General features: G+C 37.6%; 1 protein-coding gene across 1 annotated transcript in view; it reads left to right on the top strand.

Moving 5' to 3' along the window:
• Window positions 1-13,658: 13,658 nt before the first annotated feature.
• Window positions 13,659-13,933, top strand: part of CABCOCO1 (ciliary associated calcium binding coiled-coil 1) — a 121,334-nt gene continuing 121,059 nt past the window's right edge. The window contains exon 1 of the mRNA XM_080640840.1: window positions 13,659-13,784. Within this exon, the coding sequence (XP_080496966.1) occupies window positions 13,692-13,784 (93 nt within the window). The 5' untranslated portion in view covers window positions 13,659-13,691. The remainder of the gene's footprint in view (window positions 13,785-13,933) is intronic.

The raw sequence follows: 13,933 nt of genomic DNA on the forward strand, positions 1-13,933 counted from the left end.
AACACTAAATACTTTAGTGAACATTGTTTCAATTCTTTTACTAAATACATATAAAACAATACACATATGCATAGATTATATATGAGTATCATGCTGTTTATATCTTAATTTGTTCTATGATCTCTTTTAATTTATCATGAATGATTTCTCAAACATGATTTTGTAAGAATATAAAATTGCACTTTATGGATCTAACTTTATTTATTTTAACTTTCTCCCATTATTAAACACTAGAGGCCTGGTGCACAAAATTCGTGCACAGGTAGAGTCCCTAGGCCTGGCCAGCAATCAGGGCCAGTCGGTGGGGCGACTGGTGGGGTGATTGGGGGGCCCCCACTGGCACCTGCCTTGGCTGACCTGGGGCCTGTGGGCTGAGGGCAGCTCCTGCATTGAGCATCTGCCCCCTGGTGGTCAGTGTGCTTCATAGTGACCCATTGTCCCACTTGTCATCCTGCCATTCGGTCGATTTGCATATTAGGCATTTATTATATAGGATTACTTTATTTCTCTCTTCTTCACTCCAAGATTATAAACAAGATTATACCAAAAAATATAGATGACATGTTCAGATATTTGTGATTATGTTCTTGGGATACATTTCTAAAAATGTAATTTCCAAGTCAAGGAGTATGCAAATATTTATATTTTTATGTATACAGTCATATGAACTTCCAGAAATGCTATAAATTCACATGTCCACAAGAAGTGTCCTAAGAATGTCCACTGCCCCACATGTTAGTGAATCTTGATAGGCAAGAGATATTATGATTTTTAAATTTGCATTTCTTTTTTCATTAGTGAGGTTTAACCTCTTTCACGTGTTTCTTTTCATTGATATTTCTTCTTTTGAGATGTGCTCATATATACCCTTGTCTATTTTTCCACTGGGAAGAGGGCAGGAAATTTTTGTTTTCTTATTACCTCATATCTATTTCAATAATCCTACTAGTTCAGCACAAAATAAGTTTTGGGTTAATATTTTATGTCTTAAATTTTTCACATTAAGACATGCTTTTCACATAAATTAAACAATTTTCAATGTATTTATCAACCATTGAAGACAATTCAGTTCTAGTGGCCAAAGTAATAATTATGGAAATGAAACTATGAATATCCAATTCTCATATCAACTTGTATTCTGCTTACATAACAAGGTAAACTTGAGGTGTAATTCTGCAAGTGAGTTGAGGGGTGAGGTGTACAATTTCAAAGCCTGTGGACAAAGCAGTAGCAATCTTAAATTCCAGTGAATTGTCCCTTTAGCCCCAACACCCCAGCAATAACCATCCTCCAAGTTCAATCACCTAAAGTCAATGACTGAGTGATAAAAGTGTGAAGGTTTTTGTACTATTCTACTTCCTTAATGGTACAATTATATACATTAAAATAGGTGAAATAAAACACAAATTATTTTGGTTATTGGACTATTTATATTCACAGAAGGAGCAATAGTTTCATTTAGGGCAACCATGGGCACAATCTATGTTATTTCTTAATTCCTTAAGTGGTTGCCATTTTAGAATCTAATTCTGTGTTTATATCAATGGATGTCAACCTTTACCCCTCTCTTGCTGATTTTTAAAAAATTAATCAATATGTAAATTGATGAAAGTGTTAAATTATTCATATAAATATATTACCTATAGTCTATTTTAACACGTGCATTATAACTAAAAACATATTTAGTTACTATAAAATATACTTATTTATAACTTTAAAACCAAGCATAATGAGACTTTTTCAGACATGTCAGTCTAAATATTTAATTTATTCCAATATTCTGACTTGATTTCTTTGTATTAAAAAAGGAAACCTGATCCATATAAGTAATTTCAAATAGTAGGTTGCAAAAAAACCCACAAAATTTCCCTGTAGTCTCAGGATATTCTTTAATTAAGTAATTCAGAGCTCAAAATAAAATCAAGGTCAGTCACTAACTGTATTTCAGCTTTTCTCAAAAAGCATCTAAACCTAACAAACAATACTAGAATTACCTTTCATGACATTATATAAACATGTTATGGATTCCCTTGTGAATGAGCTGTCGACAATTCTACCATGATAAGAACATGTAACCAGCAGATGTTCCTGATTCTACCCTGTACTACACATGAGCTCTTTAAAAATTTTATGTTAAACAGACATGCTAAGACCTGAGTTTCTTTTGAATCATGCAAAATTTAAACATTCCTAGGCAATGAAACATTTATACAATGTCCAAATATCTGCACCGAGATAGAAAATGTTTGCACATATACAAAAAGTGCCTACCCCACATTTTAACAGGTTGAGATGCTCCAATATATTAATGTGGATTATAGTCTATTTGAGTACATGTTTTTAAAGGTAGCTTTTAAAATATGGGTAATAATAAATGCTTTGAAAAATTAGTGTCGAATCAAATTTTAGTACAACCTTCAAACACAGTTTGTAAACCACTGCTTTCAGACACAACACAGAGTGTAACATGGGCCCTTACTCAGATAGTCCTGAGTTTAAATTCTATGAAACAGTATCACACCTCTACTAAATAGCTGTGTGATGCTGGGTAAATACCTAACTTCTTTAAGCTTCAGTGATCACACCTGTTGGGATATTTAAGAAATATATGCATGAAAAGCCATTAGACAGAAGATGAGTTATGATAATGGTGACAATAAGCTTTGTTCAGTTGTCATCTTTTCTCTAAGGCCTATCCTGGCCATCCCACTTAAAACTGTAATATGCCCATATTCTCCCAACCTTACATTTGTGATACCTCATCCATTTGCTCTATTTTTTCCATAACATGTATCACTTTTTAACAAACTATTAAACATCAACCAGTAGGGTATGATTTCCAGTTAAAGTGACATCACATCACATAAACTATCACCCTCTTTGCTGATCTTAACTTCTCAGACTCACATAGAGAAAAAGCCTTCCAAACTACTAATTAGTGGGCTCTTATATCTTGAAATAGAATCTAGAATTATTAATTCTCTAGAATGGGATTTCTGAGAAGACAAAGAGTTTCTGTCTTTTACTTTTTCACCAAATGCTTAGAATAGTGCCTGACAAGTGGTTAGTAGTCAATAAAAGCTGGTTGAATGAATGATAATAAGAAAATGCCTTGAGGAATATTATCAGTTTTAGGTAGTCTTAAATTGTAGAGAAATACCTTTTACTTCTTTTTATATTCCTAATACTCAGTAAAATCATATAATTAAGTGCTTGCCACTGAACTGAAATTAGAAGCAGAACTCTAATATGGAGTTTATCTCTCCATGTATGGATATGGCCCAAGCCAGTTCCATGCGCATTCCCAGTAGAGAAGAAAGGGAAGGCTCCATAGGCAAAGAGGGAGGTTCAAGTTTACAGTGCCTCACCACTCCTTGCAGAGCAAAAGCACCTACTGCTTCCAGAGAAGAGGAGGTAGAATTGTTCCAATAACCTAAGTTTTCACAACAAAAATGAGCCCGTCCTTGTCCAATCAAGGGAGGAGCAGTGATTCTACCAGTGGGTTCCAAAGGACATTGGCAACAAAGGAACTAGAATAAAGACCTTCCCTGTTGACTTACAATATCCCTGAACCCTGGACCTATGACCATTGGGCTCTAACATTTATGGAGTTCTGTGAGTAGCCTGACTCTTCTTGAGCATAGTCAAGTTTATATGAGAAAGCTGCCAAATCGAAAATGGCCAGGCATTCAGGAGTGGGCTGCCTACCAAGAATAGCCCACTGGTCCTTCAAAATCTGTATTTTAAACATATCTTGAATACTTAATTCAGCTGCTGAATTTTAATCAACTTGTATCAGTCAGCTTTGTATCAATGCCATGACATAAACTATTTTCAGAGGGTCTAAGAGTCGAAAGAAAAAAATGGTCTCATTTCAGTATATCATTTGTTTAGAGGATCGAGGTCCCAAAGAGGGGATTGTCCTAGCAACTCTCCTACAAATTACCAGGGTAATGCCAGAGCAAAGCCAAACCTACTAGAATACTCTGGCCTAATCTCATATGGGCTCACTGCTAATGACAGGAATATGATTTGATAACATGGTGATTTTGATTCAGCTTTTTAATTTTAGTCCATTTTCTCTCTCCAAAGTCTGTTCTACCATACACTTTCCCTTTCCTTATTTTTTCAATCTTATATTTTTCTTTTTCTATGAAAACATTCTAAAACAACCTAAATAAGCATTTTCCAAAGAAGATATACAAATAGACAATAGGTACTTGAAAAGATACTTATCATTAGTCATAGGAAAATGCAAATTGAAATCACAAATAGATATTGCTTCATACCTGTTACAATGGGCATCATAAAAATGACAAGAGATAACAAGTGTTGGCAAGGGTATGGAGGAATGGGAATGCTTGTGTACTGTTAGTGGGATTGTAAACTGGTACAGTCATTATGGCAAACAGTATGAAGGATCCTCAAAAAATTAAAAATAGAACTATAATAATCCAGCAATTCCACTATTTAGAATATATGCAAACAAAATAAAAACTCTAACCCAAAAAGATATCTGCACCCCCATGGTCATAATAGCATTATTTATAATAGCTAAGACAGAGAAACAATCCAAGTGTTCATCAATGGATGAATGGATGAAAAAGTTTTGATAAATATAGATATATATGTGAATATTACATATATATGTGAATATTATATATATGTGAATATTATATATATGTGAATATTATATATATATGTGAATATTATATATATATATATATATATATATATATATGAATATTATTGAGCCATATAAAGAAAGGAAATCCTACCTTTTGCAACAACAAGGGTGGACCTTGAGGACATTATGCTAAATGAAATGCCAGAAAGAAAGACAAATCCTGCATGATTTCACACATATGTGGAATCTAAAAACAAAATAACAACAACAACAAAAAAAACCCCACCAAACTCATGGAAGAAAAATCAGATATGTGGTTACCAGAGGCAGGGATGGGGGAGGGGGGAGAGAATAAATTAGAGGAAGGTGGTCAAAAGGTACAAACTCCTAGTTATAAGATAAATACTAGTAAGTACTAGGGATGTTATGTACAGCATGATGATTATAGTTAACAGAGCTGAGTGATAGATATGAAAGTTGGTATTAGAATAAATCCCAAGAGATTTATCATAAGGAATTTTTTTCCTTTTTTTAATTTTTCTTCTCATTAAATTTACATGAGATGGTGGATACTAATTGAACTTATGTTCATCATTTCACAATATATGTAAGTCAAACCATAATGCTGTACATACACCTTAAACTTATATGGTGATATGTGACAATTATATCCTAATGAAAATGGGAAAAAGATAAAATAACTTCATCTACCAAAAAAGGAGCAAATTATGTCATCTATTGTACTAGAATCAGGAATAATCATAGCTACAAGAATAGTTTCTATTGATTGACTTACTCTTTCATCATCATGCTCTACCTATTAATTGAATGCTTACCAGAACAATACAATAGATGCTATGGAAGGTAGAACAAATCATGACAACATCTTATGACACTAGTAGGTAAGGTACAGCTGAGTCTGGGTGAGAAGGCAACAGAACAGACCTCCTATTTCCACAATATATTCTCCACAACTTGGGAATCTTCTATTAAAACCTCTTTCATTTGAGCTGCACAAGAATTTTTCATCTTCAAGAGTTGCCTAGTGAAATATTTGGTAGGTGCCATGCCAAATCATCTCACACTGTGGTTATTACTATATACCTCGGTAGGTAACCTGCCAAGAGGAAAACACTAAATGAATTAGCGATTAACGCAAAGGCACTGGGGAATGGGGGCAGGGGACAAGAGGACAGATATGCAGGGAATGATGGAAAGCTTCCAGTGATAAACTTCATCAATCCACCAGGTTCTTGAGTGCATGAGACAGCTGAGGTAGTATAATGTAGTGGGGCACAGTGAGTAGGCAGTGGAACCATAGAACTGGTCTACACCTGGGCCTGCATGGTCTCTACTTAGTCACAAGACATTAGATCAGTTACCTTGGCCCTTTGAGCCTCAGTGCCCTCATCTGTAAAACAAAATAACACCATTGTATTTGTCAGGGTTCTCCAGAGAAACAGAATTGATAGGATATGTGCTTAAAACATAGAGATTTGTTCTGAGGAATTGGCTCACATTATTCTGGAGACTGAGACATCTACAATCTGCCTTCTGCAAAATGGAGACACAGGAAAGCCAGTAATATAGTTCCAAGCCAACACGAAGGCCTGAGAGCCAAGGGAGCGATGGTGTAACCCCCAAACCGAGTCCAAGGGTGAGATTATGTTTCAGCTCAGCAGTCAGGCATAGAAAGTGAACTCCATTTTCTTCTGCCTTTTGGTTCTATTTGGGCACTTATGGGAGGACAATCTGCTTTACCCAGTCTACTGTTCAAATACTAATCTCATCCAGAACACCCTCACAGACACACCCAGAAATAATGTTTCACCAAATACCTGGGCAGCCTGTGACCTAGTCAAGGTTTCACATAAAATTAACCATTACAAGTTCATCCCTTGTCAACTTGTCACCTGTATACACCTCCTTAAACCATACTTCAACTCCAAATAAAGAAAATAACACAGTCATAATTCTGCCCAACATGATTCAAAACCATCCTTTGTCCAACTGAAAATGCACAACCCCTCCCCAGAAGTTAGTCTTTGAGTAATGTTAGTCTTCTTTGAGAGAAGTTAGTCTTCTCTTTGATATCCTGTAACTTAAATACTCTGATGTAAACTTAACAATATAAAGTTAATACATTTATGTTATCGAAAACACACATGACCAACCTAAGTGGGAAGGCAGGGGAAGGGGTGGGGAGAAATTAACCAAAGGACATATGAGCATAACCAATGAACACAGACATTAGGGGTGTGAGGGCATGTCCTGGGGGATGGGAGCGGCTGGGGAGAGGTCAATGAGGGGAAACGGAGACTTATGTAATAGTTTAAAAAATAAAGAATTTTAATTAATTAATTAATTAATTAATTAAAATTAAAAAAAGAAAACACACATGTATTCATAACAAAATAAGGAGAAAATACCCAATGACAATTACAGTCTTTGTTTCTGTAACTGGCTAGTGATCATAGTATTTTTAACTATTTTCTTCCACTACCCATTCTGTATTCCCTTGGCCTTCAGCAAGCACCTCAGCTGGTTGTGATTCTTTACCTGGTGGGGTGACCTAAACCTTCATTCCTGAAGGGTCTGGGCCATTAGGAGTCTTCCTGAAATGGGTTGTTGTAATCTTCCTTTCATCTTAATCACAGGACATGGTAATACTAAGAGAAGCCCTAAGGGGTCTCCTATATACCAGATACACTCTTCTTTACCTCCAATGTAGAGCAGTAGCCTAATTTCCCCTTAAGGGTCAGGATCAATCATCCTAGTCAACACCTTAACTCCATTCTTTACCTGTTGATTTAGGACCATGAGAAAGCCAAAGTGGTCAAGTGGCAGTCTTAACTTCCAGTCCAATGGGATTATTTTTGTCTCCTGATAGAGGCATCTCTCCCTCTGGAACCTTTAGGCCAGCAGAGCATAACGTCATGGGAACAGGAAGCAAAAATTTTGCTAGTGGGTCATTAAAATAATAATGGAATAATAATCATTTCCACTCCTTGATTCCTAGACCAGTGAATCCTGGCTATGGAAGAAACAGCGCCATATACTGAATGCTGATTCAGAGCATATACAGCCTTTTGGAGAACCTTGCCTCAGCTCTTGGCAGGTATTGCCACCTAGCTGGTGCTGTAACTGAGTCTTCAAAAGGCCATTCCACTGGTCCGTCAAGTCTACCTCTGGCTGGAGGTGAACATGGAAAGATCAGTGAATCCATAAGCATTGGCCCATTGCCACACTTCTTGTGCAGTGAAATATTTTTTTGATCAAAAAGGGAACATATGTAATACTTTCAACAAGAAAGATTTTAAATAAATAACAGGAGAAAAAAGACAATGCTATGTGGAATACCATGACAGTGGATTCTAATGATTAAATAAGATAATGTATGTCATTTTACTTCCCTAGAATCATAAGCATGCATGTTCATCAGAAATGTTTAATAATACCGTGTATTTGTCAGTGAATGTTTCTGACAATGAACGCTTTGAGAAATTATAATGTAATCAAATTTTCAGAGATAAAGTTTCCTTAGAGATTATCCACTGGCTTTCAAACTTTTTGAAACTCAAAACCTTTCCTTCTCATGAAATTTACAAGAAAGCTATTATGTAAAACAGGTAAAATTAGACTTGCTACATTTAAAAGTGGAGCAAGATGGGAGGTAGTACACAGACAGGGGCAATGCTTGCTCAGACAAAGTACTTTCCAGAATAACCCAGGTTAAGTGTTCTGAAAAACATACTCAAAGAGTATGGGAGTCTGCTGCCATTAATTGAGTGGCACCTAATCACTTTTACTGGTAGGTAGATTTAGAAGAAAAAGAATCAATGAAACTATTTTGATAACACATATTTCACAAATATACAATGTAGGATGAATTTTGATTTAAAAAAATTTATGGGTAACTCACATCATGTTTCTAAAGATTCTGCTTGCACTTTAATTTGAGTCAGTCTGCCTTGCATAACGCTCTGGAAACAAGGTACAGTTTCTTTGTCAGAGGAAGCATTTTCATTTAATATATATTAAATCATTGCTCAGGTTTTTTAACGTGTATTTTCCATTAAATTACCAATCCACATATATGAATTGATGACTCAACAGTAGTTCACTGAAGCATAAAAGGAATGATGAAAATACTACGGCAAATACTACAATAAAGAACAATTTGTAAGTGAAAATAATTAACTTGTATGCAAATATAGATTATAAATTTCAATGTCAATCTGTGAATGACATGCATTTTCACAAGCAACCTCCCCTGCCTGGTATGTCCCTCCTGAATACCACATCATCACATGACACAGGATAAAGTTTTATTGGGAAAGGTCAAAGCTTGAAGGCCAGAATCTGCAAGAAAGAGAAGAGGAAGGCACTATTCTTTCCCCACACTCTCCATCACCCATGGAGAGGCATGCCAGGGCCCAGGTGATCTGCTATTTTGTAGTTTTATAGGTCAGGTTTTAAAGAAGTCTTGTCAACCGGATAACTAACTAAACAGACTGCTCAACATCAGAAAGTTAGGACTGGGGGAGCCAGCAGTTTACACAAGTTGGGACAGAGAGCTGCCCAAGACATGGCTAGTACAGGTCCCAGGAGGAGTCCCTCTGTCTGCCATCAATTCTGAAGGTAGTGGAACTTGGGTGCGGTGCCTCCTGGTGGAAAATGGATAGAGGTGGAGTGCAGTTCTATCTAGATAATTGCTCATTGCACGACAACTAAGTGGTGGGCAACAATGGTGTTGAACAAGCTAGACTTAGTCTTCCATGTTAAACGCTTTGGAGTTCATTTTTGCTGATATCAGTCAAGGTACCAACAGGAAACAGATGGCATAAAGATGAGAACAAGGAATAGGAGCTACTTGTAAAAATGTGGGCAGACATAAGGGAACCAACAAGGGAAGGGGAGGCAACCCCAGGCTAGCATCAGGAGGGCACCATTACTACCCTTAGGCCTGAAGGGGCAAAGGGGTGATGATGACCAAAACCCAGAGAGGGCTATAGCTGTGGAGAGGCTGAGGGACATGCAGTGGACTTCAAACGCTTTGGTATAGGAACTTGCTAATCCCAACCTACAATCCTGCACGAGAGAGCAGGGAGAATGTGGACCCTGACCTCACCCATCCACTCTCCAACCTCCTGCTGGGGTTCCCATGGACCAAACCCAACCGCAAACAAGTCAGAGGGCAAGGCATGTGGCAAGTCCAACTGATGAAGCTCATAAGGGTCAGCCTTCCAGGGCACATTGGCAAGTGGAGAAGGTAGAGAGTGGATAAGAGGGCAAACAGAAAATGTCCACATACCAGGAAAGACAGGACAGCTTTAGGAGAGCAAAGGAAGTAAGAGACTGATGGCAGGGCATGGAGATTGATGAATAAGAGTCCACTTTTTCAGTAAGTTGATCAGGAAGAAAAGGATCACGTTACAAAACTATCTGAAAGATGTGTCTGGATTAGGAAAAGAGAGTATTTTCTGATTTGGGGGGAAAACTTTGAATTTTCATGTGAAGAGCATAAGGATCCACTGTACAAGGAATAAACAGATATACCCACAATGGGAGAGTAGAGTTTTGAAGACAAGTTGCAGTATTATAAGAACACTGTCAAAATTGTACCAACTGTTTATTGGAATTCATTACCTCCCTTAATGATACTTAGTCTTAGAATGCATTCTGCTGCCATAGGTTTACTATGCCATCTCCTAAAAGTGTTTTCATTAAGGTTAGACTTTAAAATGTTCTCATATATGACTTGAACAGATTAAGGCACTTGATTGAAATAAGAAGAGCAGATTTAAGGGTTAGGTAAAGATTTAAGAAAATTAAATATATTTCAAGAATAATTAGCTAATGGAATACTTTCTTTGCTAAAAATTAAATATGAAGCAAAGACTAAATTTTAATCACAAATTAAAATGCTTTATATGTTTTTCCTAAATTTAACAATTTCAAGACAAAGATACAATGTGTTATGTAAATTCTACCTCCAGAACTTTGTGGCCTCTCAGTATCATTTAAAGGACAAATTAGAATTCTTCCAGCTTTATTCTCTTGAGATTATCATGGGTGTTACTTCAGGAATCACAGTGCTTGAACTACTAATAGGTCATTTATCACATTAGGGACATTATTTCATGTATTGTTAAAGAACTTTATTCATACTTAAAATGAGCCAGTAACTTAGGAACCATGAAGAGTGGAGCAGAAATGTTTCCTCATCCTAAGAAGACAGCTGAAATCTCAGTTTTTGTTGTCACCTATTTCCACACTAGCCCATCTGTATCCACCATAGAAGTATCTAGCCCTTTTCTAAAAATGTGTCTCTGGTATTTAAAAGTATGGTCTTTTTAAGCGTAGACTGTTGAATCTCAGAGGGAAGAGGGGGGTGAGTGGGAAGAGATCAACAAAAGAACTCAAATGGATATATGCATAATCCATGGACACAGACGATAGTGTGGTGAAGGCCTGGGGGGAGGCGGGGGCCGGCTAGAAGGGGTCAGTGGGGGGGAAAAGAGGGACATATGTAATACATTCAACTATAAAGATTTAAAATACAAAATAAATAAATAAAAGTATGGTCTTTTTTTAATATATTTTATTGATATTTTACAGAGAAGAAGGGAGAGGGATAGAGAGTTAGAAACATTGATGAGAGAGAAACATCCATCAGCTGCCTCCTGCACACCTCCCACTGGGGATGTGCCCGCAACCAAGGTACATGCCCTTGACCGGAATTGAACCTGGGACCTTTCAGTCCGCAGGCTGACGCTCTATCCACTGAGCCACACCGGTTTCGGCAGTATGGTCTTTTTTAACATCTAATTTTCCATTTGTAAAATGTGCTACTCATAGGTATATAGCTGTATAGATTGGAGTACTTTCATTGGTACAGGGGCCAAAACAATTGGTGAAACAATAATATCTTAAGCTACCCCATATTTTGCTGTATTGAGGTAAATGTCAGAGGTCTTTTTTAAAAAAATAATTGTAAACTACAAAACCCATATGTTTCCTTTTCTCTGCCAGTCCTGAAACAATAAACTAAGATAACAAATGGAATTTCGCAGGCTTTGGTTAGAAGCCTTTATCTTCAAAAAAGACCTGAGAAGGAAGACGGCTGACTTTCCCATGTAAGAAGGCATATCATCTACTGAGATGTGTCTTCCTTGTTGGCACCTCCCTATGAAAGAAGTGGGAGACTACAATCAGCTTCGACTTGTGAAAATTAAAAGTAACCTTCAGGCTAAAGGGTTTTCAACACCACTCCTTACTGGGCAAAAATTAATTGTGCCGCATAAGATTAAATTACCTCCTCAAAACTGACTTCTCCAACAAATTGCAACATTAAATACAGTAAAATTGGAATTCCTACAAAACAATTCCCCCCTTCCTATCTCTGTTAACATTGACTTTATCTTTAATGGAGTACTCCATCTAGTTCTGGGGTCCAAAAAAAGGGGGAGCAGGAATATAACAACTGTCAAAGACTGTTAGGAAAAATTAAAGGCAAAAAACAAAAAATCAGATCTTTGAGGAAACTAGAACTGTATTTTAGAGAAATAAGCGCTTTAGCACTTTACCAAATGCTAAATTTAAGGAAAGTGGAGAATTTTTTTTTTACCTAGCAGAAGGTAACTTGCTATTTTCAGTGTCTTTGGAGTAACCATCAGAAAGAAACAATCAAATAAATACACATTGTAATGAGTTTATAAGGTGGTAGGTAGCTCTTGTATCAACTCTGTAATCACTAAAAATTGACTGTATTTCCACTAATTAAGGTAGTCCTTTTCAAAGGGGGTTGGAAGTCATAGATGCATTGTTGAATGAATAGTGTTTTAAGAACTAAGCCAGTTTCTTTAAGAATGAAAATACCACTGCAATCCACTTGAAAAATTGGCCAAATATACACAAAACCAGAGACAATTCATGAACACCAGATGAAAATAAAAACTGTGTGCATAACTTGAACTGTGATACAATTTTAAGAAGAGGCACTATTATGGAGGTTATGTAAAGCTAAAGTGTTTAATTTGGTTTGAAAGGCAATGGGAAAATATGAAGTAGTATCCTGGCAGCTCTATACACGATGGGCTACAATCAGGAGAAATTATGCAAACTAATCCTAATCCTCACAATATCTAACACTTGAAGGTGCCAGACACTCTTTGAAACATTCCCATATATTAACATGTTAAATCCTCATGGTAAAGCTGTGAGGCAGTTATTATCCCATTTTACAGATGAGAGAATTGAAGCTCACAAATAATGTCTGATTTTTCCAGGAAGCTTCCTGCACAGCAATTCCCATGCAGGTGATTGCAAGCAAAGTACATTGCACTTTCAAAGCAGGTATTATCCAGAAAGGAATACTCATAGGGCCAATAACTATATTGTTTTTAGATGTTTTATTATGGAAAATTTCAAACATACATACACTAGAAAGAATAATATAGTGACCATCCTCGCCCCCCCCCCAAACACACACACCATGTACTCAATCTTGATTCATTTTCTATACCTCCACCCATTTCCCATGCTCCTCCCCTTATTATTTTGGAGTAAATCCAAACATTATATCATTTCAATGACATCAATAAATCTTTCAGTCTGTATCTCTGAAAGGTAAGGACACTATTTTCTTTCTAAACATGACAATAACATCATAGCATCTTAAAATTGTAATAATTCCTTAATACCAAATGTCAATCAATGGTAAAGTTCCAATAATATATCTCACTTAAATATTTATTGAGAACTTAATGCATTGGCATAAGCAACTTCCACATATTAGCTCATTTAAATTGCTGCCCCTGCTTTCACTCTCACTGAAAGGAAGGAGTCTGTCTCTACTCAAAAGATTCAAAGGGCCTTCCCAGCATTGCCCCCACCCCACCGGCCAGAGACCTCAGCTCCCACCGCCAGGACCCACCCCTCCCCCGTGAGGCCCAGGCTCCAACCGGAAGCCGCTTTATGCTGGGATTCAACCCCCAGCCCGGGATCCCGGCCCCGCCCCGGTTGCCTAGGCGACGAGGGGCCGCTCTGCCGAGGCGAGATCATGGCGACTTCTTTGGGGTCAACTGTCGGGGGGACGACCCCCACGGCATTGACCGCGGCATTTATCCCGGCGGGAACCTCGCCGGAGTCGGAGGTACGTCGTCCCTTCCCGATACCCGCGACCCCCTACCGCACGCCCCACAGACCCGTGGGACCCTCGGCCCAGACCAGTCCCAGGCAAGAGTCCCAGGCCCGGGTTGGGTGCGGGGAGGGCCGGAAGGGCAGAGGAGTGGGGCTGCGCGG

Source organism: Plecotus auritus (assembly GCF_963455305.1).
Source record: "Plecotus auritus genome assembly, chromosome: 9".
Classification (NCBI taxonomy): Eukaryota; Metazoa; Chordata; class Mammalia; order Chiroptera; family Vespertilionidae; genus Plecotus; species Plecotus auritus.